We start from the raw sequence: 27,573 nt of genomic DNA, 5'->3' as shown, positions 1-27,573 counted from the left end.
CTTTACAGACTTGGAATTAAACACTTTGATCTGGCAGAGAAATCAGCTGATTATTTAAAATTTTAGACAATCACAAGGGGTACAATAATCCTGTTCCACACATTCAAATATGTTCCTCCTGAATCCTGTGACTCCCGACTTCTTCTGGGGTCATTAAGCAAACATTAAGAACACCCTTTTTATATTCTAGGTTATAAGCTTGATTTTGCTCACATATGGTGACTCTGTGATTCTATGATTCTATATTTAAGAAATATCTCCATGGGGCTGTCACACTCTTTTCTTGAGTTTGCTTGGCGCCAAAAATTCTTGAAGGGTCCTACAGTGAGAGGTTCCATTTCAACAGTAAATTCAAACCTACAGAAGAAGCCAATCTTTACAGCTCAGGGATTTATATCAGACTCTGCATTCCTTGAAAATCTTCCATGAGGACATTCTCTAGCCTCAAAGAAATTCTAATAAGAGAAGTTCAAATATATTTTGTCTTGTGTTATATAAAGACCACTCAAATTCAGCAATAGAATATTTTCTGGACACAAACTGTATAATTATTTTTTCTAGCGTACATCTTCAGAGTGACTTTTAGAGCTGCTTTTAGTCCTAGATCTTCCACCTGGTAAAATGTGCATGTAGGTGTCTGGCCTGGGGCACAAGCACTAGAAGATCAAAGGCCTATAAATGTGTCAAACTTTCAAATGCAAATCACCTGCCATAGAGCTGCTGAGAACAAATCCTTCACTATCACTATTCTGTGAAAGGCTTAAATTAGCCTGAATTGCCTGAAAAGAACAAGAAAAAGAAAGCCATTTATCTTCCTGTGAGTTTTATTACCTTTAGATTTATTTGGCTAATGGCTCAATGGCCCACTAATCAGAATGAATGCATGACAAATTCTTCAAATGATCCATAAATAAAATATGTGATCACATAATGTTGCTATTAAAGTTAAACCCAGACCTATGACAATGGGTTATTAAAACAGTACTTACAATAATCCACTCTTTTTAATTGCCACACTATGAGCTACTGTGATTTATATACTAACGATTATCATCTTCTTAGCTTCAGGAGAACTTTTTAAGGTGTACTTTCTTATTTGTATGTTCTCCATAGCATCCTGTCATTATTCTGGAAATGTAAGTATTTTCTTAAAAGGTGCTATGTCTTGGCTTTTTTCAACGATGTAATAGAATATTTGATTGATTTAATCGATTGGAAGAGCAAGAGTTAAAAAAAAATCCACAACTGCACAAAATCATTACATATAAAGGGAAATCCTACACCTCTATTGATAAAAAAAAAACCATTGCAGGGAAGTTTTGCTAAGTGAGCTTTATTGGGACCCTTAAAGAAGATACGCCTTGATTAAAAAGCTCTTGGCCAGGATGGACAAGGAGCTGTCTGAGGGGAGCTGACTGGGGACCCTGAGCTCAGCAAGCATCTTCAGAAGGTGGCTTTGGTTGGGTCTGGAGAGGCTCCCCAGAACATCTGTGCTGATAACTTCTACCTACATCAGGGGTACTTTGTACCTCGCTTGCTCTGTTGGTCAAAGTTTTGATAAATTTCCCCTCTGAAACATTCATCCTTCACAGTCACCTATTTCAGTTACGTTTTTATGATCACTTAAACACAATATACAAACCAGGGGCGTATCTTCATACAAGAAGGCTGTACAAACTGATATAGATACCTACATGGATGTCACACCAAGAGGACCCTACAGCTCTGAAAGTTTTCCCCGTTCACCATTCTGTCAAAGTAGTTCCAAGTCTTGGGCTTCTGTGGTGAGAATGCCCCAGTTGTGTTTTTAATAAGAAAACAAACAAAAGCCAAACCCTAAACATCAAGTTGCTGGTATCTTACAAGATAAATACGCTATCACAAAGAAGCTGAGGCAACTGTTATTACTGTTATTGGAAGAAATATAGTTTTCTTGAGGGAATTTTTCAGTTCTATGTACAAATTCAAACCCTTTCAGTGCCAGAGGCACATGCTTAATCTACAGTTATATTCTCCAGGTTATCAATGTGGGGAGAGGAATGTCCTCTCTGGAAGACCTCAGTGGTGAGCTACAGATAACAGAACAGGCAAAAAGATTAGTGGCTTTTAGAAAATTATTTATGAAATCTATAAGGTTATATGGAAATCAATCAACTATTATGGGATACCCTCCAGCCCACCTTCCAAACCACTAAAATCAGAGACTACACTGTGGGAGGTGCTGGAAGAGATGGTGCTGGATAAGGGGTTTTTTGGTAAATTGAGTCAAACTTGGCCTTTGCAACTGGAAAAAAACCCAACCAATCAACCAAAAAAAAAACCAAAAAGGGCAAATATTATTATGAATCTTGCCTGCTTCCAATATTATATCTCAGAACTTCTTAACCATGTGACTATTGTCGTGTTTTCTTCTAACATTGACAAAATGACTATTCCTAGAACAAGAGTAACATATTTGTGAGTTTTTACAGTTAGTGTACTAACAACCTTAACAGCTAGTAACTGACAATAAAACTGGGGGAAAATCAACTGAAAACAGTATTTCTTTAGAAAGCACAAACAAAAATCCTAAGGCTAAAATTTCTCCCAAGTGTCTGTCTTGCAAATTCTAAGCAATCCGCAAGCAGTAAGATTTGGGATTTGTGGAAAGGCAAACAAAGGAAAGTCCAGAAAGCAGAGTGGCAACCTCTTGGATGATAACACATCAGCAGATACCAGAATAAAGGTGTATTTGTACTTGGAGATGTGTGGGCGCAATCCCATCACCTTCATTTGGACTCGATGGTAAGAACACCTACAAATCCCACACATCTCATGATGCTACCTCTATCTGAAACCACGCTGTAGAGCCAGTACTTTCAGTTTAACAAGGTAATAGAGAAGCAAAAGTAGATGTTGGGCTGTATGTGCCTTACTAAAAATTATCCCAGATTATTCCAATCAATCACCTTTTACAACTGAAATTATGTATTTAGTAAAAGCTTCTCATCAGCGCTGTAAGTAATTAGAAGAAAACAGACCATCTCCCACGTTTCTGACTGCCAGGTCTTATTTGGTAAAGAGACCATTCAATAATTATGAAAACTAGCAATGCGTTAGTCTGGGTAAAGTCTCACAGAACCCCTGTGCAATAGGCGTGCACGTGACTGTAAGTCCCAGAGCAATTTGTTCCGCTTAACTCTAGGCTTTGGGGAATCTGAGCCTGAGCACAGCGCTCTTTTCCACCCAGCTGCAGATCAAGCAGTGGATTTAGCTCACCAGCACAAAAGATTCAAAGAAAATGTCTACAACACATCGCAGTGGGCTGAGCAACAGAGAGGCTTAAAGGCTAAAGTCGTTTTGAGACCTGGCTTTCATGTTGGACTGGAAGACAGCCTGAATTTGACCTGAAACAAGGCCACAGATTTCATATGTTTGCAGCAGATAAAACTTGGACAGTTTATAAGGTTTGGCTATCTTGTCTGTGTGTGCTATGTGGTGTCACTGCCAGGGCAGCACTAGAACGCTGGGATAGAGGAAGACTGCACATAAGGGCTCATCTAGTAAGTTTGCCCACAAATTTATCCAAAGCAGACCATGCTCACAATTCCTCCCACGAGGTCCTAAATACCCATACCCTTTCGTGGATCCAACCTTTGTCAAGAGTGTTTGGTAAGACAATTGACTTGTCTTCAAGCTTGGCTGAGGGGGTGATCTAGCAGAGAAAACTGCATTTTAAAACAAGATATTAAAATAATGCTGAAATACAGCTATTTCTACACCATCTTACCTTTAAAAATATCCCTAGTTAGCTTTTTTCCTTCATTGTATTTTAGTCAGGCAGCTACTTCACTTTAAATATCCACCAGGCGGAGTTTTAGTCAAAGCAGCTGCTTTCAGGGAGCAAAATTTTCAAAGGTATGTCCCTTTTTCCAGCTGTGCTTGGTCTTTGAAGTGACAAAATCTCTCAAATTCTGTCAAGGCAAATTGGGATGGGGGTAGAGGCAAGGTTTGGTTTTAAAGAACTTCTAGTTTTATACGTGATTAATTTTACTAAGTTAAATTATGTTCAGTATTAATGCAGCTATAATGCAGGATACATGAGCAAAAGAACTGCAGAGTGGCTCTATCTCCCATTGTAATTTTGTTTTCTTGAAACAGTTAAAGTGTTTTGTTTCCTGAAGGAAAAAAGTGCTAAATGTAGCACCCAGTTTACTGTTTTGTCAGTAGCACTTTGGTTTATAACAACTCAATAATATTCTAACCGCAATTTCCTTTTATCTGCTGATACAAAAGGGCAGGGTTTGACACCTTTTTAGACATGAAAAGACTATCTTGTCTCAAGTAACAGCTGCCATTAGTCTCCTACACCACACTATTTCCAAGAATATTTCTTGGCATAAGAGCACACAAGCAAGGCTGTGCAAATCCTCAAAGTTCAATGACTACCTTCTCAAATTAGGAAATTCCTCTGCTAACCAGCAAAAGAGCCACCAATCCTATATAAGAAGTAGAAATTGGTAAAAGCAATGAAAACGAGTTTTTCTTTTTGATAAGCATGTTCACACACGGTGATATTTCAATCATATTTTCAAGTGAAAAACCAGCATGTGTAGCTTGATGTGATACATAGACACTGAGGAATAGGTTGTTTCTTTTTTACATTACGTATTTCTTAGCTCTCCATGTATACATTCCACATAAACAATATTTATCTTCCTTTCTCGTTGATTCCTCATGGGACCTGAAACTGCAAGTTACAATGACAAGTAACATCGTTTCCTTTGTTAAGCTATGCTAAATATATTTGTGACAGCCAAGTAGATGATTAATACTGTTTGTAAGTGGAAATAATTATATTTATAATGGCATTTATCCTGCTAAGACAGAAGCCCATGGATCTGCTCTGTATTTCTGCAGGAATCAGTCAAGCTAGGGGGATGCAGATGTGAGCCACAAACCAGGTGAAGTACTCACACTGGTCTACATAAGAGAGGGCATCCTACACAGTTGTTTTCACCTCAATTGCTGCTTCTGAAATAGTGGCAGAAAACTTGCCCAAAATTGAGATGCACTGCAAATGAAAAAAACTGATCTGTTTTCTCTTTTTTTTTTTTTAAATGCTTGAACTGTACTTATGAAACCAAGTCAATTTGTAGTGATAATCAGCAACAATCTCTTTTTCTGCCCCCTTCCTCCCACAAAGTTCTCAATATCATACATCTGCTTTCTGGTTTCTGTCATCCAAAAACCAAATCTGTCATAATTCTGGCATGGTATTTTCAGTGAATCATCCACTAAAGCAGTCATCCCACAGTCAGATTAAAAAAACCACCAAAACACCCTCTAATGCCCACTCTTGCCCCCCAGTTGAAAAGAAAACCGTAAAACCACAGAAACCCACACTGAAGTTGCATGATCCCTCCAAAAAGAGTGCATTCCCCTATGCTGGGAGGGAACAAAGAGAGGTCATTCACATGATGATGATATTTTTATTAAAGAAAATTCAAACTCTTGATTCCAGGTTTCAGTATTCAAAAATCAGGAGCAAAGAACAGAATCATACATAACAAAGAACCTTGCTTTTTCACAAAACAATGGTCTGATCTCTCCACTACTGACCACTGCATAAAGAAAATATCCCCATTTACAGTCCCCAGGTGCCTGCTGTTCTTATTCTCCTTAGAAACTTTGTTCTTCTAGCTACCTTCTCACACCATCTGGGTAATTAAGTCTCCAGAAGAGAGAGACCATCTTCAAAACTGAAAATAAGTTCAAAATACTTTGGATTTTTCTCATTTCCATAATATATTTCTCATTTGGAAAATATAAATAAGCTTTCTCCATCTGCCCACAGAGGAAATCAGAAACTATAATTTTGGCTAATTATAAATTGTATTATCTATAGGCTACTTACACCTTCCTTAAGCACATCTGGAATTTAGCTTCCCAACTTTTTAAGACTTGGCCTTTATGAAGATACAATTAACACTTTCATTAAGGCACGAATATACTAAATTTCTGTTGTTACACCTTGGTAAGGGTGGCCTTCCTTCTGGTTGGTCCATAGAAAAGTTATGAGCACCTAAACACAGGCAAGAAGGTATTTTCTAATAAGCTGTTGAAAACAATTTATTTTTTTTATGTAGGAACAGGGATTGCTTCCATATTAAAGAGGCAGGAAGAACACCTTCAAAATTGTAATTGTATTAAACTTCTGCCTTTTAAACCAAATGTTCACATATTATTTGAAGAATCTGCAATATCATCATTAGATTTCTGCAACTTACCCTTCATTCTAGGGTAAGCTGGTATGAGCTTCAGATGGTATTTCATATCTTATTAAAGAAAAAAACGCCCCAAACTATAAATGTTTGATTAAAACAGCCATCAAATTTCCTTACACATTAGACATGGCAGCTACAAAACCAGAATATTCTTCATTGCTTATTCCATTCTTTGTAAGACGCGCACACTCAAAGAACAGTTTATTATAGGGCATGGCAGATACAAATTTAGTTACCCTGCAAGGTACATCTGCTGTGTGTCTCTATCTGGTCCTTCAGAGATAATCAATACAACCAGCATCCCAGGATTTCAAAACCCATTTTAAAACTAGCAAAATTAAGTTAGTGGAGCAGAATGGAAAATTTCAGTTGGAAAGAGCTGTTATCACTTTGTGCTATTAAGAATATCCAACAGTAGTGCTGGCACTACTTTAGTAAGTCTGTTTTTATAAGCAGAAGGACTAATAGATGTACACAAAATTGGTGGAAAAATCCTTGTTTCATATATAAACCTCCTTGTTCCCTTGTATACTATATGCTGATGCTTATGTATCAAGTTCAGAACGTAATCAAGTCCAGAATAACTCGTACTTGTCTATAATCAGCTATCTGGACTTTTGCTAACATTTTGGTTTCAAACTTAAGGTCTAGTATGTGGTATTTCACAGTACTTCCTATTCATCAAACCTGTGCCCACTTAAAATTAACAGATCATACTGTAGAAGCTTTGAGAAAGAACTTCGTACGAACTGAAGATTAAGAGTTCATTGTTACCATGATGTATTTTATGGAGAACCTAATTTATTTGGATTCTTCTTTTTAGTCTTTCAGACAGGGGAAGGGGACTGTCAGCCCATGCATAAGACAGAACAGCACCTTTGGCTTGCTGTGTGGGGCCAGAACCCAACCTCTCAAACTGTTGCTCTGGACTTTGGAAACAATTAACATCCCCTAAAGAGGCTGGTTTTGGAGTTACTTGCAATAAGAAACTATTACCATCTTTTTTTGAAGTGGTTGGTTTCTCCTTCCCTTCAATTACAAGGGCTGAGTCACTGTTTGTTCTTTTGCCAGAAACAACATTACTCCTTTTCTTTGTAAAACATTTTTTAAACTGACTATGGTTCAGTTGCCTTTTTTGCTGCTCATAAATCTGATTTTTATTGATGTTCCCATCATCACTGTCTTCACTAGAAGAACACCTGTTCTGACACACACTCTTCTTAGAAGAAGTTTTCCAAGTAGCTTGAATATAAGCTTTTTCAATGTGACAGCCAGTTACAACATCTGCTGGCTTTTGAGACACCTGAAGCACTTCACACCCAGGATGAAGTGTCCTTGTTGTTTGCCCGCTGAGAGCTAGAGATGTTAAACTGATTATATTATGGCCTTTCTGCATCATTCCAGCCAGGTTGTCAGCTCTTTCGTACTCATCTTGATAAACGTGCACACCGGAATCCTTTGTGCGTTTTTCTGATAGCATGCTTTTACTTTCCTGCACCACTTTATTTAACTTACATGAGAAGGGGATGTAATCTTCATCAAGATTCAATGTTTCTTCTGTTTGTTTAAAACATTTCAAAGGCTCCAGCTGCATTATACCTGCAGACAACAAAGGCTTCGATGGCATGGAAGTCTTCTTAAGTATTCGCTCAGTTAAAGACTTCTGAAGTTGCCCCATAGCATCATTCAAAACCAAATCATCTGCACTATCCAAATGATGCTGATCAGACTGCATAGCACCAGAATATTCTGACCTATTTCTCACTGTTTCATGATCCAGTGGATGTGAGTGTTTTATGCCTGCAGTTAAGTTAGCTGCTGGATCTTGGGCATCACCCCCATGTGCTGATGAACCACTGAAGAAGGTTCCTTCCCAATCAATACTGCTCAGCTGTAGACCAGATGTTATAGAGGAAGCTGTTGACATCCCTGAACTTTTACTAAACTGTGCTGGCAATACAGATGAGTCAGCCACCGTACTCTGTAGCGAGTAACATGATGCAGTCAGAGGAAGAACAGCTGCTGATGCTGGCTTCTGAACAGTAGATATGCAGGAAGCTGCAGCTAACACTGTATCTTTTGATTCAGTACTTCCCTGGTGCAGCTGATCTTCTGGGGGAGTTTTTCTATCCAACACGGAATCCTGCACAGGAAGAATTCCACATCTGGTTTTCAAATTCATTTGAGACAGAAGATTGGTAACTTCATCATAAACATCTGATAATTCTTTTTCTTTCGGTCTGTCTTTTCTGGCTGAAAAAAAAAAAAAAGGGAAAAAGGGCATAGCAAAATGGTGTATTAACCACAGTTCAGATTTCCTAGTATTACAAGTATAAAATGGTAAGATAAAAGCACAATCCCTGCAAGGTATGACCTGATCTTGACAAAATATGATGTTGTTCAATGGTGGGACAAACGTTGGTTACTTTTGCTTCATGTACTTAAGATCCAAAAGTTCATAAGACATACACTTTGGGACTTACTTTTCTGTTTCTTTTTCCTAACTTCTGACTTTTCCACTTGATAAAGGGCAACAATATCAGGATAAGCAGCCTGAAACAAAGACTCCTCTTCTACTGTGACTACAAACAGCCCTGCGGGCTCATTTTCTCCATCAACATAATGTTCTAAAAAAAAAAAGAATAAAAAAAAAAAAGAATGTACATTAGACATATATATATGCACCTATCAAAGTAGGCAGTAAGAAAAAAAAAGAACAAAAGATTTGAGTACAAAGAAGGTATGTAAAAATGTCAATAGTATACTGTTTGAGATTTAGCTGCAAGTAAAGCTTTTTTCCTTTTCATAGTTTCCAGGGCACATTAAAGGTAGAAGTTTGTCAGCACAGAAAAATACCTAGCTAAGAAACAGACACAGCTTCAGGTATTCACAGTGAACTAAGATTTTGTATTTTAATAGAGTCCAGATCTTATTAAAATGTACCAGAAGAAGTACCTGAAGATAAAGTCCCATGTTTTCTAGATAATTTTTTTAAACACTGATTTTACTTTCAGAGTATGTGAAATTTGATGCATATTTTCTACTGTTTTCATAGAAGTTTCCAATCCAACCGACACTTCTTCGCCCATAATGACATAAAATTATTCTACTTTTTAAAGCATGCTCTTTTTCTATTTAAAGTTTTTTTCCATAATGTACATAGAAACAGACTAACCTGGTTTTTGCCACTCAATTTCAAAGCAAGGAATTCCGTTTTTAACACGTGCCTTGACTATCCTGTAAGGACAAAAAAGCGGCCATTAAAAGATTTTGTTTAAACAGGAAATGAAAAATATCTAAATATATTTTAATGCTCTAATTTGTAATGATTCAGGGGAAAAATATTCTTGTAAGAGTAAAATAAATACACCTTTAGAAAATACACTACTTCTTTGTATAAGTTACACAGTATAATTTAGGGTCTAGAATTGAATGCTGAAATATTTCTCTTTTTTTAAATGATACAGCTCACCAGAGCATAACAAGAAATCAAAAAGCTATTCTGCAACAGACAACCATAACACATGACTTGTACAAACATCAGTTTGCCATCTTTAACTGAACTACCTGAAAGATAGTTCCTGCTTGGCTAATCTGACCTCCTTCCACGACAAGGTGACCCACTTTGTGGATGACAGAGAGGCTGTGGATGTCGTCTACCTAAACTTTAGTAAAGCCTTTGATATTTCTTCCCTCAGCATTCTCCCGGAGAAACTGTCTGCTCATGGCTTGGATGGGGTACTCTTCACTGCACCTTAAAAGTTTGGATCTCTTGGGGGTGTTGCCTGATACGAGCCAGCAGAGTGGCCAGGTGGCCAAGAACATCCTGGCTTGGATCAGAAATTGCTTTGCTAGCTGGACTAGGATTGTCCCGCTGTACTTGGCATTGGTGAGGCCACACCTTGAATACTGTGTTCAGTTATGGGCCCCTCAATAAGACGATTGAGGTGCTGGAGCATGTCCAGAAAAGGGCAACAAAGCTGGTGAAAGGTCTGGAGCACATGATTTATGAGAAGTGGCTGAGGGAAATGGGGTTGTTTAGCCTGGAAAAAGGAGGCTCAGTTGAGACCTTGGTGTTCCCTACAGCTACTTGAAGGGAGGTTGTAGTGAGGTGGGTGTTGGTCTCTTCTCCCAAGTAACAGGTGATGAGAGAAAATGGCCTCAAGTTGTGCCAGCAGAGGTTTAGACTGGATATTAGGAAAAATTTATTCAGCAAAGGGTTGTCAAGCATTGGAATAGGCTGCCCAGGGAAGTGGACTTGCTATCCCTGGAGGTATTTAAAAGATGTGTAGGATATGGCAGCTGGGGACATGGCTTACTGGTGGACTTGGCAGTGCTGCGTTAATGATTGGACTTGATTATCTTAAAGGTCTTTTCCAACTTAGAATCATAGAATAGTTAGGGTTGGAAAGGACCTTAAGATCATCTACTCACTTAAATGATCCTAATCCTCAGAGAAGCTGTTGCCACAGACAGTAATTTTCTGAATGACCAGACAAGGTCATTTATATCTTTTGCATCGGAGCACAAAGGAAAATACATGAGCCGAGCAGGAACAGCCAGTCTTTGAGATTTTCTAAAATCATTATCTAGACTAAAAGCATTATCTACACTCCAGTTTAATAGTATCCCGCATGTAAAGAGGCTCCTGCTGAATCATTACTGCATTTTTAAACACTTCTTAACAAAAGAAATCTTCTAGAGCATGCATTACCTGTCTTTTAAACTCTTGAAACACTAGAAAGTGTTATAAACAGAGTATGGCAATTAATTTGCACATCAAGGTAAATGCTGGCAATTCATCTACCCAATCTGTTTAAAAAGCAGCCCCCAACCAATCTCCCCACTTCTTTTAAAGGTAGTACTGAATAGAACAGCTTCCCTGCAAATAACAATTTAACAAATTATGACACATCAACACAGAAGAGATACTATCAACATTGCTATAGACTGTACTTCTGTCCCCCAAAATTAAGGTCTATAAAATCTTGAACAGCATCAAAGAATTTGGAAAATCTACTAACCTTCTTGCAGTACATGAATTTGGAGGGAAAGGGGGAATTTGGGTTTCATTTTGAAATGGAGATCATCAGATACTAAAGTAAGTCACAATTTCCTTCATACAGTGCAGTTGAGATTCGCCAACAGGCACTGTAGATTATGGAAATTTAAATAAGTTTAATAAGATCATAAAAAAATATATATAGATACTTTGGAGGTCTGGTAGAATATGCAGATACTAATTATGGCTCAGAAAACCCCTGATTAACAGAATCCTGGATGATGGGAAAATATTCTGGGGAAAGTAATCACACGATTATCTTCTCTTTTTTCCCTGCATAACCATTTTTAGGAACAGCATACTTGGCCATTTTTATATTCCTTAATGCAGCAGTCCTGAATTAAAATGTTGTTTTGAGAAGAAGAGGTAGCAGAATAGAAACATAAGGCAATGATTTCATCAGACACACAGTACAATGGCAGTCAGTAGGTTCAGTAAGAAATCAGAGAACATGACTGAATCTGCAGATGATCATTTCTAATCCTAGGCTCTTATTTTGAATCACAGAAATCAAACTTTTGCTAAGAACCTGAGAAGAGGATCAATCCTATATTGCTAAATCTCATGTGCAGATCCAAAGAAAGAGAACAGAAAGTAATCATAGGAAAAAGCTGGCATTGTCAGTTAGAATGAAAGGAAGCTGCTGTATGTATTACTTTGTGCAACAGTAGTGTAAGAATTGGCACTCTGATCTAGATTTTTCTCTCTATTCAAAATGAGCATAAGCTTGAAACAGAGATGGAAGGAATGCATTGTATTTCTCTAAAAGGGGTAAAACCCCATGATTTTCCATCCATCAGCAGAAGAAAACATATTAAGTTCCACAAATCAAGCTACCTTACCGTATTGCCTGCATTTGTTTTGAATCAAAGTATCCATGTTTTCTCTGGATCATATCATAATATGTCAGTAGTACTAACAGCTTCTTACAAGCATAATGTTTGCTCCATTCCATCTTCTCAGAAGCAAATATCTGTCAGCATAAAAAAAAATTAAAAAATCCCACCCCAAACTGTAAAAATTTCTTATTCTTTTAGGTATCATGCTTAGATAGCTATATAGTAGCTAGTAACACTGGAAAGTGAAAGCCAAAACAATAGCAGGTGACCTTTTTTCTGAGTACTCTTTCTAGTGGGAGCATACCCTGTCCATGGCAGGAGGGTTAGAACTAGATGATCTTAAGGTCCTTTCCAGCCCAAACCATTTTATATTTCTGTGATTCTGCTTTTTTACATACTGTTAATATCAACTGATTAGGCTTTCAAAAAGATGAGGTGTATTAAGAAGTTGTAGCAAGATTATTTAATTCTTATTTCCAGTAAAATTACCAATGCAGTTCAAAATTACAGATGCCTGCCCTACTAATAAAAATATTAATACTTAACAAAAAATTACAGAGCTGAATGTCCAGTATTTTATTATATACCTGAAATGACAATAAATTTGGCCTTTGATGTTCCTTTATGTTGATTAATTTATTCTTGTTTACAAGAAATTCTTGGATGACCTTGAGATAAAACAAAAAGAGGCAGTTTAAGAGAAAGCAAAAAACTGAAATTTCAAGTAATTGATGAAAAATATTTAATCTTTAAATAGGCTTGTTTGTTACCTGAGAGAATGGAAAGCCCTCACAACTGTTAGCTTTTCTGCAAGTAAAACAAATGTGTTAGGAACCAAATATAAATGGAAAAAATGCAGGGAAAAGCAGTTCAATTTTCAAGACATTCCTACTTTCTGATACTGTCCTCCACTGCACTTGCTTGTTTTGCTTGCTCTAACTGATGCCATTCACAAGAGCAGCAGTATTTGGAGTCATTGGGTTTGCAGTATCTAGTGCTTTCACAGAATTTGCAGCCACTGCGCACATGTCCCTTGTAAGATCCTGTAGAAGCAGATGCACAAGTGTGAGGCAAAAAAAGGTTTCCAAAATCTCCAAATATACAAAAGCTTAGAACAGGTACAAATCTGACATGAATACTAGCTATAAGCTGACCCAAGTGCATTAGTTGTATTAATATATCTACAATGAAAACTAACAAATACAATCAAGCTCTCATTTTTTTGGAAAACATTTTCCCCAACAGTTTCAGACCTTATGCTGAAAACTTTATTACCCAAGACTACAGAAGTGGTCTGTGACAAACTGGCAAATAGAAGTAACTTATTTGAAACAGGCTTTTCTTTCAAGTGATGGGTTTGAATGAGTTCACTGATCAAAGATGCTACCAAAATGAGGTTACTTGAGATTAATTTCTTTTTAAGAAGACACTGCAGCAAAACCCAGCAATGCTAATGGATTCAGCCCTCTTGATGCAAGACCAACTTGGGCAACTAAGGAAATAGCTGCTTGTCAGTATAGCATACTTTCTTCATTGATAGTATTAAAGCGCAAATATCTGGGAACACATAACAGCACCGTGATAACATTTCATCTGCTATCAATTACCTTCACACTTGAAGAAATGTGGTCCCCAGCCTCAAATTATTTATATAAAGATACATATATGTAATACTGAAAACAGGAGCACAGCCCACAAGCTGAATGACAAGCAGTTTTTAATGCTATTCATAAAAATAAACCCATACCAAAACAAACCAATCCCCTTCCCCTCCCCAGAACAAAGAGTAAATAATCAGGCTAGAAATAATTCAGCGCTCTTCAAACTGACCTGGATGATGGCACTCAGAACAGTGAATTACCCTTTTAACAACTAAAGGTGGATTATTATCATACTGAAATTGTTCTTTCCATTGCTCAAATCTAAAAGGATGATATTAAAAGGATTTAGAAATATTGGGTCTATAAAAGAAGCAGTTTTTTAATTAAAGGGATTAACTTTTTCATTTTTTTTTACAATGAAAGTGGAATTTCTACAATGACTTTTTTTACAGTACATTATATGATTGTTGGATTTCTAGTACAGACACACATGTTATGATGAACAAACACAGAAAACCTTTGGTGTCTCATGTCCTGATCCACAACCCAGCTAAAAGCAGCAAAAGTCTCTCATCAGTCCCTATGACTTCCTTTCCAATATATCAGCTTATATATGCTAGCTCAAAAGCTAAGAACCAGCTAATATTTAAAACAATTAAGAAGCTTGATTAGTAAAACACAATTCATTTAGCAAATGAAAAGAACGTGGTAACTAATCTCTTACCCCCCCCCCCCCCAAACTAAAGTACCTTGGAGCTGAAGCACATACTTGCAAGTTTGTATAAAATCAAAATACATCCCCTAAATTTTAATTTTACCTTTGCAATAAGTTTTGTCCTTGTAAAGTCCCAATTAACTTTAAAGCTTGTTCCTTCCCAACCCCTGGAACGCCCTATAGAAACAGAAAAATGAAACATTATTTAACCAAAACCAGAAAAGTTGTCAGATTTTCATAAAAACTGCCTTCATAACATTAAATAGAAAACTGAAAAAATTGTCCTAGATGTTGAGAATAAATTGAGAAATATAAATTTTAACCAAGTTCTAACATCAGAAAAGGGGACATACTACACTGTACTACCAATGTAACACAGATAAGGTTGTTTTAGAGCCCTGTCCAACCAGCCTTGGAGGTTCCTTTTCTGCAACCTAGCTTATAGACTGAAATCCAGAACTTTGTAGTAACCCCTTGCTGTGGCTTAACTAAGTACTGTACAGCCACTTGCTCACTCATTCCTTCCTCCCCTGCATGGGGTGGGGAGGAAAAAAGGTAAAAACTCATGTGTGGAGATAAGAACAGTTTAATAACAGAAATAAAATACAGCAATAATAACAACAGTGATGATAATAAAATGGAAGGGGAGGAGAGGAAGGGGGGAAGAGAGGGTGTGGGTGTAAACAAACAAAAATAAAATTGAAGTGATACACAATATAATTGCTCACCACTCATTGACCAATACCCAGTCCGACCAGAGTAGTGATCAGCCCCTTCCAGGTTAACTCCCCTCAGTTTATATACTCGGCATGACATGCTGTGGTATGGAATATCCCTTTGGCTAGTTTGGGTCAGGTGTTCTATCCCTGTTCTGTCTTGGCTTCTTGCACTCCTTCCTCATTGGCAGAGTATGAGAGACTGAGAAGTCCTTGGTCAGGGTAAGCGCTACTTATCAACTAAAACATCAGTGTATTATATGCGTTATTCTCATACTAAAGCCAAAACACTGTACCAGTTACTAGGAAGAAAATAAATTCTATCTCAGCCAAAACCAGGATACCCCTAGACATACTAAAGAGTGAAAAATCATTTGATTCAAAACAACCAGAGAAGGAACAGAAAAATGATCCAGAGGCTGGAGCACCTTTCCTATGAAGCCAGTGTGAGAATTGGGGTTGTTTAGCCTGGAGGTCCAGGAGACCTTATTGAGGCCTTTCAGTACTTCGAGAGGACTTATGAGAAAGATGGGAGCTAACTCTTTAGTAGGGGTAGGGCCTATTGCACTAGGGGAAATGGTTTTAAACTTAGAAGGGGAAATATTCAGATTAAATATAAGGAGTAAGATTTTTTTATATGAGGTTAGTGAAACATTCAACAGGTTGCCCAGGGAGGTGGTAGATGCTCCATCCCTGGAAACATTAAAGATCAGGTTGGATGGGGCTCTGAGTAACTTGATCCAGTTGAAAATGTCCCGCTCATTGCAGGTGTGCTGGGCTAGCTTCAAAGGTCCCTTCTAACCCCACATATTTCATGATTTAAAATGCACGTACTGCTTTTCCAGTTACTCATTCAATCTTAATCCTATTTTGCCAAGAATCAGTATAGTTGACTAAAAAGACTGCATTGAGTGTGCTTTCTACAGCATTATTACAAATATATTTGTATCTTATTTTTCTTCAGCTGTAATGTCAAACTGAATTATGCAACCATGTGAAATAAATGTACATAGAATCATAGAATAGTTAGGGTTGGAAAGGACCTTAACATCATCAAGTTACATTCAAAACCAATTAGGAGTTCCTACTGGACTGCAGCCAGACACTTGGGTAAAGAGTCAGTTTCTGCAACGAAAGCATCAGCTTGATATATATTTAGCAAAGTACAATTACAGAGTAGTATTCTAATTTTTCTGTTCTGCCAATCCCCATCCCAATACATTCCTGAAATTCAGCTTTTGTTAGAAGTGATTATCTTCATCCACTTTGCTCATGCATCATCACCCACTTTAATGGCTGCAGTACCTCAAAATACCTACCTGACATTACATAATTGTTTCACCTTAGGACTATGCAAGAACCTGGCATGCTGGGAGCTGCTACTTCCATTACAATAACCACTTATTAGTCACTAGGCTTTTAAACTCCGTATTATTATCGTAATTCTTACAAAATAAATGTATAATAATAGTAAACAACTATTTAAAGTTTTCTATAACAGAAATAAGTCTTACAACAAAAAAAATAAGAGATTCAGCATTATCAGCTAGTTTAAAATGACAGTTTTATCAAACTGGAACACAATATATTTAAAGCATAAGTAGATATACACTGCAAGCGTGAATGGGAGCAACCATTGCCCGAAGTCACTGTACAATGAACTGTATAGAAATCAAGTTTAATTCTACTGCCTTTCCACTTCAAACAGCCATTACAACAGCTTCTATTCAAAGATCCCCAAAAATTCCAGAGCTCACAGAAAAAAAGAAAATAGTGAAGTAGCGATGAGTGAGATACTTCTCACTTCATTTATCAGGCAAACTTTCAAGGAGGTGACTTCTTCAATAAATAATATATTTACAAATAATAGAACTAAAAGGGGATACATCAAAACTGCATCCAGAACTGGCAACACTAATAACTACAGGTTAAAACAATCACTACTAATTTTTCCAAGCAGCACAGACAAAACTAAATTTTCCACAGCGACCCTGCCAGGGATGTACTTACACAGTTATCAAGCATCCTCACAAACAATTGAGTTTTCACAACTTTGCTCAGTGTAATCAACAGCTAAACTTTTGTCTTCAGTTATATACCAAGTCTGGAATAACACATAACAGCTTTAAAAAGATTAATGTACATGAACCATTTTGATTATCTTTAAGCCCTCAAAAATAAAAATTACAGCAACTTACCAAGCATCTTCTTCAACTAGAACTCAGTTAATTATGCACTGCATACAATTTTGTCAGCATGAACACATCATTGTTGACATAGTTTATTGATTTTCAAGGCAGTGTAAGTACCTAATAAAAAATAATTATATTGCTTACCTTAGGAAGATAATCACAACCCAGAAGAATAGCTAGCCCAATCAAAGATTCTCTGTCACAACCAAGCTTCTCCTTAATAGAGGACATTGTGTAACAGTCAAGATGTGGATCCTGCAAGAGAAATTCATTGCACGTGTTATTTCTGTAACATAGGGAAGGAATTGCCCTGAGTCACATTCAGTTATGATTGCTTACCCACCCCTATTCACCCACATCTGCAGGAAATGGGTCTATCCCCTAAGATGGGTCTGAGAGAAAAAAAAAAAAAAAAAGCATCAATTAAAATTTATTAAAAGTTATTCACGGACAACATATGAACAACAGTTATGGAATTTCATGTTTTAAATTGTTAATAAAAAACCCCAAAATAAGCCAAGGGGTGTTTTTTATTGTGTGGCAAAACTAACATTATCCACTACTATTGGCTGTGCAAGTCATCTCAGGAACTGCAGTTTCTAAAATCTATGTAAACATTTTGATGTGCTACTTGAATAAAAAAAGAAAAAATAATTAAAGTGTTACCTTGAATATTAGACATGAGCTATGGAACTTCTGAAACTTTGAAAGGCAGAGAGACTCAAACACAACAACATGAAATCAAGATTAACATGAATCAAAACATAGAATATTGCCTCCATGCCCTGCTCCCCCAGCAAAATAAAAACACCACACATGCCAATAACCCCAAATAATCCAGTGCTCTGGGAGAGATGCCCCTGCCAAACAAACATAAATTATTTTTGTTTGTGTTGACTTAGGTAAGTAACAAAGTACATTAAAATATTGAGGCCACCTTCATTTTTGGTGATAAATGACACAGCATATCAGGTCAAAACAGAATCCAAACATAGTGCCATCAAAGGAAGTCATCATCCATCAACTTCAACTAGTTTTTTTTTTTAAAGTTAATTGTTCACAGCACTTTTTTTCTATTGATTTTTCTCCTGTTACTGAAGCATTTTCTTCAGTCCTTCAACTGAACTTTAAAATACCAACCCCTGTATCATTTTTCCTCCACTTTCATTTTAAGTTCACTAGACAGAACATATGCATTCCTTTCTATGATACAGATAAAAAATACAAATTACAAAAATTTGGGGTTGGCCTTTGCCAGGTCTGGAAAAATACACTCCTAACGAAGGAACACTTCAGCTCAGTGTCATAAATTGATTATGATATAAACATACAATCAAACCTTATTCATGTTCAATTGGAGACTAATTTCATTAATTGTAAGTATATTCATAATAAACCAAACCTTTAAGACACAAGCATGTGAACACTTATTACACCTATGAGGCTGACCACTCCCATATGATCTAATGGTAAATTTGGAGGAAGCAATTACTTCACTAAAATTCTCCACTGTAGAGGAGAAAAGGGGGGACGGGGATGGGGCTGGAAAGGGGGTGGGAATCAAAGGTTGCTACATCTCTTTATATTATGCATCACTAGACACTACAAACACAGATGATAACCTACGTATTATTCAATTCAGTAGTTTTGCTCTCACATTCAATACACAAACTGACAATGAACCAAACAAAACATCTGTGTCTTAAACATACTACTTTAGAAAAACTCACCTATGAAACAATAATATCTAAGTAATTATTTCAAATCCCTTCTTTCTCTTTACATTTTTGGGAAGAGTCTAAAGAGAGGGTGAGAACAGGATGAGCTACACTACCTTAGCATTCATAGCAAAGTTCCTATAGACTGTTTGAGCTCCATATAAGAAGACATCTCCATCATTGGTAATGCAGCCATCAACAAGTCCTTCTTCATTGAGGCAGGCACACATTGCCTCTGCTTCCCCAGCAGCTTGAACCCAAGGGACACCTAAACACTCCAGCAGTTCCAGACACTAAAGAAGAAATCCAAAAGGAGAGTGATTGAATGCTGAATTAAATCCACTTATTAGCATGCATTTTCTGAGTGTATACAAAACTTGTTACTGTTGCACTGTCTATAGAACCCTACATCAATACAAATAGTACTTCAGGAGAAATAGTCTACCGTAACAGTGGAAAGAAATACCCAAGAGTAAAGTTACAGACTTAAAACACAGCATGATTAATGGTTACTCATTTACACTTTAAATAGGTGTTTAGGATGTTTTCAAGAGAAAAGTAACAAAGGAATATTTACCTATGAGAAGCAAAGCTGTTTATTCAACTAGTAATACTGGGCTAGCATAGACATCTTTCAATAGACAGCAGACTCACCAGGAATATCAAGCATGAAAGTACAGTACTATCAGTCTAATAAAACTAGACCATAATATAAGACATACTGATAGATACTTATATATACTACTTACAAATTTCAGTAAAAAATTCCATCTATTGAAGCCATGAGCATTTAGAAATTCTATTTCATAAAATTTCATATAGACAAAAATTATCAAATATCTGCAAGAAAGAATGAAGACTAATACTACTGAATAGGAGGTCTTTGCAACCACAGTTGTCTCAATCATCTATACAACTGACTATACAAATCTTCCCTTTAGCCAAATCCAACAGGTTTCCAACAAGTATATCCTCTTATCTATTCAGCTAGTTTTCCAAATCATAGATCTAGGTTACAAAACAGTTTTGTGGACATTCCTGCTTTCACATACACCCCAATCTAGAAAAAAAAAAAAACAATTATAACACTATAAAAGAAATAGGAAGTTGAATTTCTTTAATAAACACTCAATTATGACTATGGCTTACTACAGCATAACATGCACAAAAACATGAAACATGGAAATTATTCTGATATTGTCCTTCTTCTACAAGAACAGTTAACAGATGCTGTAAAGCCCAATTTCAATGGTATGTGTTCCCTCAAAACTCAAAATACTGTTTAAATGTGTTGCATAGAAAACTACTAATTGTTTCTAGTTTTTGTATTCAGTTTGGTTAAGATTTCTCCCTATCATATTAAAAATACTGGAACACAGCCTCAATTACTCACCTCTTTCAGAATGGCTTTAAATACAGATCTCCCTGTTCTTGCAGCTCGAACCTTCGTCGAAGGTCCATAGCGCATCTCATTCCTCTTACTCAACGTGTCTGCTTTCAATCTGGGGGCCTCTCCTTCCATGACAAACACTAGTTTAATTCCCATTGATGTTAAGAAAGAGATCCGAAAAAAGATGTTTCTGCAATAAAGCAAAGTGCTCCGTAAGCTGCAGAATTAGTAAAGCCTGATTTATTCAGATGTTTCCCTTAAATCCTTCAGCCTACCTCAGGAATAATCTTAGCTTTCTCTCCATCTTTTACAATTTCCTCACCCCCAACCTAACAAACTTTTTATCTATACCCCTGCCTTTGGTTGACGTTCTTTTGCTGTGAAGTTGTAACAGCTTTACAAAATTCCCAAGGAAATACCATAAAGAACAAGAACGTAAGCAAGTATAAAAGGCTTAATAAAAACCAAATCAATATCCAAAGTCTGCTTCTGAACGCATATCCACAACAATTCTTTTGTATCAAATTTCCATCCCAAATCTATCAATACCAGTACATCAGACTCTGAAGTGATTGAATACTGTGTTATTAGACAGACTTATAGATACCACTACCATGCCAATCTATTTCATATGCAAACCAGCGTCACTGATGGAGAGAATTTTGCAAGAGAACAATAATAACTATTTGGTCTATAGCAGTAAAATTAAGAGCAGTTAAGTGTCAGAAAGCGTACACTTTTCCCTGTAATTCCAGTATCAAACTTTCAAAAGAAGCAGACCGAACATTCATATCACATTGATTGACATTAGTCTATATTTAATTTTGTATATTTGCTATTGGTAAAAAAGAATAAGCTGATCTCTTGAGGCTAGTTCTGTTTTCATAAATTATATAAAAATTTAGCACAATAAGTTTCTGTGAAATATTTAGTAAAACAGTTGAATTTCTAACTGCCTGAAAACTTTTTTTTTAGAAATCTGCTTGCCTTCCTTTTGAAAGACTGCATTAGGGATCTGCACTGATGCTTCCATTCCACTGCACACAGGACATCCTATCAGAGGGAAGTAATGACTTTGGTCATGCTTCAAGTTTTATAGTTAATTATCCATTTGGCATCATAAGTAAAACATTATGAGAAATTATTCTCAGAAGATGCTGGTATTTCGTATCAGCTGAATTCAACACAAGCCACAGGAAGATCTAACAGCAGCCAGTAACTTGAAATTCTTGAGCTAATAACATGACATTTATATAAATTTGCATACATTTTTTTTTGTCAGCATCATTTGCAGAAAACAGTACTTTGAAGGTAGAGCTCCTTATACTTGCTCATCCCTTAAGATGCGATTCATTTAAATTAAAAATATACATACCCTTCAAGTTTGTTCATAAGCTTGACGAACGATTTAAACCTAATTCCATACGGTGTCTAACTAGAATTTTAATTTATAAGCCAGATCAGGATAGAGCATGCATGGCTGTCACTATGCTCTGAACTGACTAGCATCCAAGCTGATGTGATAAACAGTTTAACCTCCCATACTACTTTCCATCACACAGATAGGAATTAACACATTGATTTGTGATCCTTGGTAGTCTGTGTATCACACAGAGCTATACCACAGTAAAACAAATACGGTTCTGCTTAAATCCATGTCATCCTCATCTACAGTTGAAGCCTCAAGATAAGGTAGCCTGAGCCCAAGTACTTCTATTTGCACCCAAGCATTAAGCTGAATTCAGCATTATGGCTGCATTTTCACTTCAAACCTTTTACATATACAGCACAAGTGATAAAAAGCCAATACACTCATGTGGATTTTGGAGGTAGTCTTAAATTTGGAGTAACTGTCATACCTAAACAGGTACAAGACTTCTGGCTACAATAACTTATATGGATACCATACCTCAGATGTGGCTTGGTCACTACTCCAATCATGTTTTTAACAGTCTGTGCTTCACAAACCCACAGGCTTAAATCAACAGCAAGTGTTTTTCCTTTGAGACTGGTCAAGCTGATAGGCTGTCTCACAGGTTCAAGGATTTGCCACAGATTAGTCACTCCCATTTTTGCAGCTTCTTTTTAGTCAGCATGAACCTTTTAGCTGTGAAGACCAAGCAAAATAAAATACTTTCAGTATACAGTATGAAGTACGATATATAGAATCATAGAATAGTTAGGGTTGGAAAGGACCTTAAGATCATAGAGTTCCAACCCCCCTGCCTTGGGAAGGGACACCTCACTCTAAACCATATTACCCAAGGCCTTGTCCAGCCTAGCCTTGAACACTGCCAGGGATGAAGCATTCACAACCTCCCTGGACAACCTATTCCAGTGCCTCACTACCCTAACAGGAAAGAATTTCCTCCTTATATCAAATCTAAACTTCCCCTGTTTAAGTTTTAACCCATTACCCCTTGTACTACCACTACAGTCCCTAATGAAGAGTCCATCCCCAGCATCCCTATAGGCCCCCTTCAGATACTGGAAGGCTGCTATGAGGTCTCCATGCAGCCTTCTCTTCTCCAGGCTGAACAGCCCCAACTTTCTCAGCCGAACTTCACATGGGAGGTGCTCCAGTCCCCTGATCATTCTCGTGGCCCTCCTCTGGACTTGTTCCAACAGATCCATGTCCTTTTTATGTTCAGGACACCAGAACTGTACACAATACTCCAAGTGAGGTCTCGCAAGAGCAGAATAAAGGGGCAGGATCACCTCCTTCGACCTGCTGGTCACATTCCTTTTGATGCAGCCCAGGGTACGGTTGGCTTTCTGGGCTGCAAGCGCACACTGCTGGCTCATGTTCATTTTCTCATCGACCAGCACCCCCAAGTCCTTCTCCACAGGGCTGCTCTGAATCTCTTCTCTGCCCAACCTGTAGCTGTGCCTGGGACTGCTCCGACCCAGGTGCAGGACCTTGCACTTGTCATGGTTAAACTTCATGAGGTTGGCATCAGCCCACCTCACAAGCATGTCAAGGTCCCTCTGGATGGCATTCCTTCCCTCCAGTGTATCAACCGAAACACACAGCTTGGTGTCATTGGCGAATTTGCTGAGGGCGCACTCAATCCCACTGTCCATGTCAGCGACAAAGATGTTAAACAAGACCAGTCCCAACACTGATCCCTGAGGAACACCACTCGTACCTGGTCTCCAGCTGGACACTGAACCATTGACCACAACTCTTTGTGTGTGGCCATCCAGCCAGTTCTTTATCCACTGAGTGGTGCATTCATCAAATTGATGTCTCTCCAATTTAGAGACAAGAATGTCATGTGGGACAGTGACGAACGCTTTACACAAGTCCAGGTAGATGACATCAACTGCTTTACCGCTGTCCATGATTTTTCAAATATGATGGACAGTGGCTTAGCAACTTCATTTGCCAGCTCCTTCAGGACCCGCGGATGGATTTCATCAGGACCCACTTGTGCACGTTCAGATTTTTAAGATGGTCTCGAACCAATTCCTCTCCTACAGTGGTCCCAAGGTCTCCATTCTCAGAGTCCCCGTATCTGCCTTCCAAGACTTGGGTGGTGTGGTCAGAGCCTTTGCTAGAGAAGACCAAGGCAAAGAAGTCATTCAGAACCTCAGCCTTCTCCAAATCCAGGGTAGCTAGTTCACCCGAGAGCTTCCTGAGGGGGCCTACATTCTCCCTAATCTGTTTTTTATTTGCTATGTACCTGTAGAATCCCTTCCTGTTATCCTTAATATCCCTAGCCAAGTTTAATTCTAACTGGGCCGTAGCTTTCCTAACCTGGTCTCTAGCTTCCCAGACAATAACCCTGTACTCTTCCCAGGCCACCTGTCCTTGCTTCCACTTTCTATAAAGCTCTTTTTCATTTGAATCTTCCTCAGGAGCTCCTTATCCACCCAAGGAGGTCTCCTGGCCCTCCTGCTGCACTTCTTTCTAGTCATGAACATGAGGCTCAGAAAATATTTAGTCATCACCAGTTTTACTTTTATGAGCCAAGAATATTTTCAATCAAGCCTTCCAAGTGTGTAGTCACTGCAGCTCACAGATGGTTTATTACTAAATACCTTCTTAGGGCTGTACATTTTCATTGCTAATATCCTGAACATAAATAAAAACAAACTCAGCGTATGTGTGCAAGTCATTCATTTCCAAATCTTGTGTGTCCCTTGCACATGCACAATCCAAGCTATGTGCAAAAAAAAAGGAAAACCACACCTCTTGAGGGAATTACTTCCTGATCTGGAGTGGCAGGACTCAAAATGTTTCTGTTCAAACAGAAATAGCTTAAAGCTACTTGAGGAATACTTACTATGAAAACAAAACTTGAACTTTCCTTAGCATTCCAAGATGATATAAAGAAGGTCAACAACCATGGATTCTGGCTTAGGAAATTCAAGTTGGACTTCAGGAAAAAAAATGACAAGGGGTACAGCAGCACTGGCTGTCCAGCGGTTACAGAATCTCCATTCTTGGAGATTTTCAACATCTAGCCAGCACACTGTCTTACCAGTTTAATCCACTACTGCTGCGGAAGTCCTACTCTGAGCAGGGAATCAGCGCTGATGACCTCCAGAGGTCCTTTTCAACTAGCATTTTGCCATTTATAATGGTGTGACTGCAGAAACACAGCAGCCTGTATGTTTATTACCATCTAATTTTGTTATGGCGTGATTGGCACTACCTGTAATGAACACCAGCTGAAAACATACACCCATTAGGTGGTATATTTTTTGTCTCTTATTTAACATTACTTCTATACCTCTGTTCTCTATGCTACCACACTACCAGATTTAGTTTTTTATTTCTTTTCCATTATTCTTGTTTTCATACCTTGCCAGTTCTATGCAAGGCCTCTATCATATACTCTACTTTTCCCCCTCACGATACCCACCTATTCCTGCACTTATTGTACAAAGTTTGCCCCATGCTTATTTCTCTATTCCCTCAATATTCTCTTCTCCCTCAATATTCTCTTCTCCCTCAATATTAGAAGATAAAAACCGGATAAAATCTGGAATGTTTTGTATCTCTCTCTTTCTGATTTTGGAACTGCCATGTACTCAAAACAAAACCCTTCTCTGAATAAAACTTGATTGGATAGGCTAGCCGCCCGTGCTCGGAGATCAGTTTAAGACATCCGAGGAGCTATGCCACCTTGTGGCCTCTAGTGAGAACGGCCACGTTAAATTCAGCAGTCTGTCGGAACAAGCAAGCCTGTCTTTCTACGGTGTGCTGCTTTATACCTTACAGTTGTTTCAAAGCAAGGCAGCTGAAATTCAAAAAGATTGTTTTTGAATCAAGTTCTCACGTTAAGATTTAATTTCAACAGAAATCGAGTTTCTCTAATCCATTTACCTACTACAGTCACTCAACCTGATTTTAGTCATATGCATACGTGTTTTGCTTTTGCTATTGCTACACCTAAAGCACATAAAAGGATTTAAACACAAATAAAACATGCAAATACATGGCACAATTTCTTTAAGTCCAGGATGGTCAATTTCTCTGATGCACGGGGGGGCCAAAAAAAGGCATCCAAACCTTCTCAAAAGACAAGTGTGATACTCAGCTTCAGTGAGATTTAACAGGAGAACACCTACCAGAAAAACAGACATGTCTTTTTTAATGTTTGCATTTGGTTCCTTCCAGTCTGCATTAACACAAATTCTTAAAAATCCCTTGCATTACTTGTTTACTAAATATTATTATGGACTGTCACACACTATTAATAGAAAAGACATACACTAGAAATAATATAAGTATAAAAATTTGAAAACTACAAAAAAAGGACCATTTTTTTTCCCATTATGAGATAATACTGTTATTTAAGGACAGAAATTTTCCTTGCCCCTTTCAGTATATATCTAGGGCAGAGTTATGAGAGCCTGTGAGGCCTACTAGTCTTTGTTTTTCTGAGCATATTTTGTAAAACACTTAGAACTGGATCCTCTATACAAACAGCTCTACTATCTTTAATAGGAGTGATCTGTCTACTCAGATTTTATTGAGAAACTTTGTTCATTACAAAGCTCTGATGTGTTTAGACAGATTGTATCTTCCAAAGTAGGAAGACTGACCTAAGTCACTGAGGGCATTATGCTATTACAAGATCATTGACAGGAAATATCAACTCAAAAACCTTCCCATTTCTCACTGGGCCAACATATTCTTTTATAAAACATAGCTCTTATGTTTTATAAATTGTGTTTAAGTCTGTATTGTACCCTACAAAGTTTTTCACAGACGGAAAAGTAAGTCAGTTACTTAAATACAAAATACATTTAATGGCTAAATTTCACACAGGTATGCTTCCACCCATTGCCAACGTAATCTGCAAAGACTGCCAAGCATATACTTCATGTCTGACGCAGAGGCCTTTAACAAAAAAGGGGGAGAGAAAGAAAAAGAAAGCTCTCAAGACGTTTGTAACAACTCCCCCACTCCCTCTGGTCTACGGCAATACCTCAGCGCCTAGCCCAGCTTTGCCTCCTAAGCCCAAGCACCCGAAGCACAGCAGTGGCATGCTTCAGCATTTACTGATTCCTCCTCAAACTCTTACATTAATGCGTGTCCTTCCCCTCGATGAAAACAAACACGGGAGGTTGCCTAAACGCGAAGTAAGAGGACACACAGGCGTCTCGAGCACAAACATTCAAAATTCCCGCCTTAATGCCAGGCAGCGGTAAGAACGCACCGTACAAATGAAAACCAAGCTTTCCCTAACCCCCTGTGAGGAGAGAAGCCTTCCGAACGGCTCTCCCTGCCCGCTGAGGACTGCGAGTCCACCACCCCGGCTCCAGGCTTGCAGCCCGCCCTCCCGCACCGCTGCCCACCTGCGAGGGGACGCTAGCGGAGCGAAGGCTGGAGCACTTCCACTAGAGAAAATGGGAAAACGGGGAGGGGCGCATCGGCAGAAACTTACATCCCGGTTAGAGCCCTAAGAGGCGCGGGGGCACCGAGCTCAACAGCTACCGAGGCCCCACAGCAAAGGGGAGGTAAACAAAAGACCCAGCAGCCGCCCCATCCTCTCAAAAATGGCGGTCGCGCGGGAACGTTCTGCCTGGGCCGGGGGGTGAAAACTGCTGTCGCGCTGT

The 27,573-nt window shown here is 38.1% G+C and overlaps 1 protein-coding gene across 4 annotated transcripts; it reads right to left on the bottom strand.

Annotated features, from left to right (window-relative positions):
• Window positions 1-5,448: 5,448 nt before the first annotated feature.
• Window positions 5,449-27,552, bottom strand: GEN1 (GEN1 Holliday junction 5' flap endonuclease). Of its 4 annotated transcripts, none has more exons than XM_061351187.1 (14): window positions 27,452-27,552; window positions 22,409-22,606; window positions 20,503-20,689; window positions 19,226-19,402; window positions 17,536-17,646; window positions 14,587-14,660; window positions 13,998-14,089; window positions 13,060-13,210; window positions 12,938-12,974; window positions 12,755-12,835; window positions 12,171-12,301; window positions 9,442-9,503; window positions 8,750-8,893; window positions 5,449-8,519 (listed from the first exon to the last, which is right to left on the bottom strand). In XM_061351187.1, exons 2-14 carry the CDS (start codon window positions 22,567-22,569, stop codon window positions 7,063-7,065), a joined length of 2,865 nt encoding a protein of 954 aa, XP_061207171.1. In that variant the 5' UTR covers window positions 22,570-22,606; window positions 27,452-27,552; the 3' UTR covers window positions 5,449-7,062. The 4 variants fall into 4 exon arrangements, with proteins under 4 accessions (XP_061207171.1, XP_061207173.1, XP_061207170.1 ...); XM_061351189.1 differs by having other exon boundaries at window positions 27,402-27,489; XM_061351186.1 differs by lacking the exon at window positions 27,452-27,552 and adding an exon at window positions 24,987-25,084.
• Window positions 27,553-27,573: the final 21 nt, after the last annotated feature.

This window comes from Neopsephotus bourkii, unplaced genomic scaffold, assembly GCF_033783945.1.
Source record: "Neopsephotus bourkii isolate Nb327-2 ecotype Australia unplaced genomic scaffold, CSIRO-AGI_Nbou_v1 NB_565, whole genome shotgun sequence".
Classification (NCBI taxonomy): domain Eukaryota; kingdom Metazoa; phylum Chordata; class Aves; order Psittaciformes; family Psittacidae; genus Neopsephotus; species Neopsephotus bourkii.
Note: the sequence above shows the minus strand (reverse complement) of the source record. Positions and strands in the feature narration are given on the sequence as shown.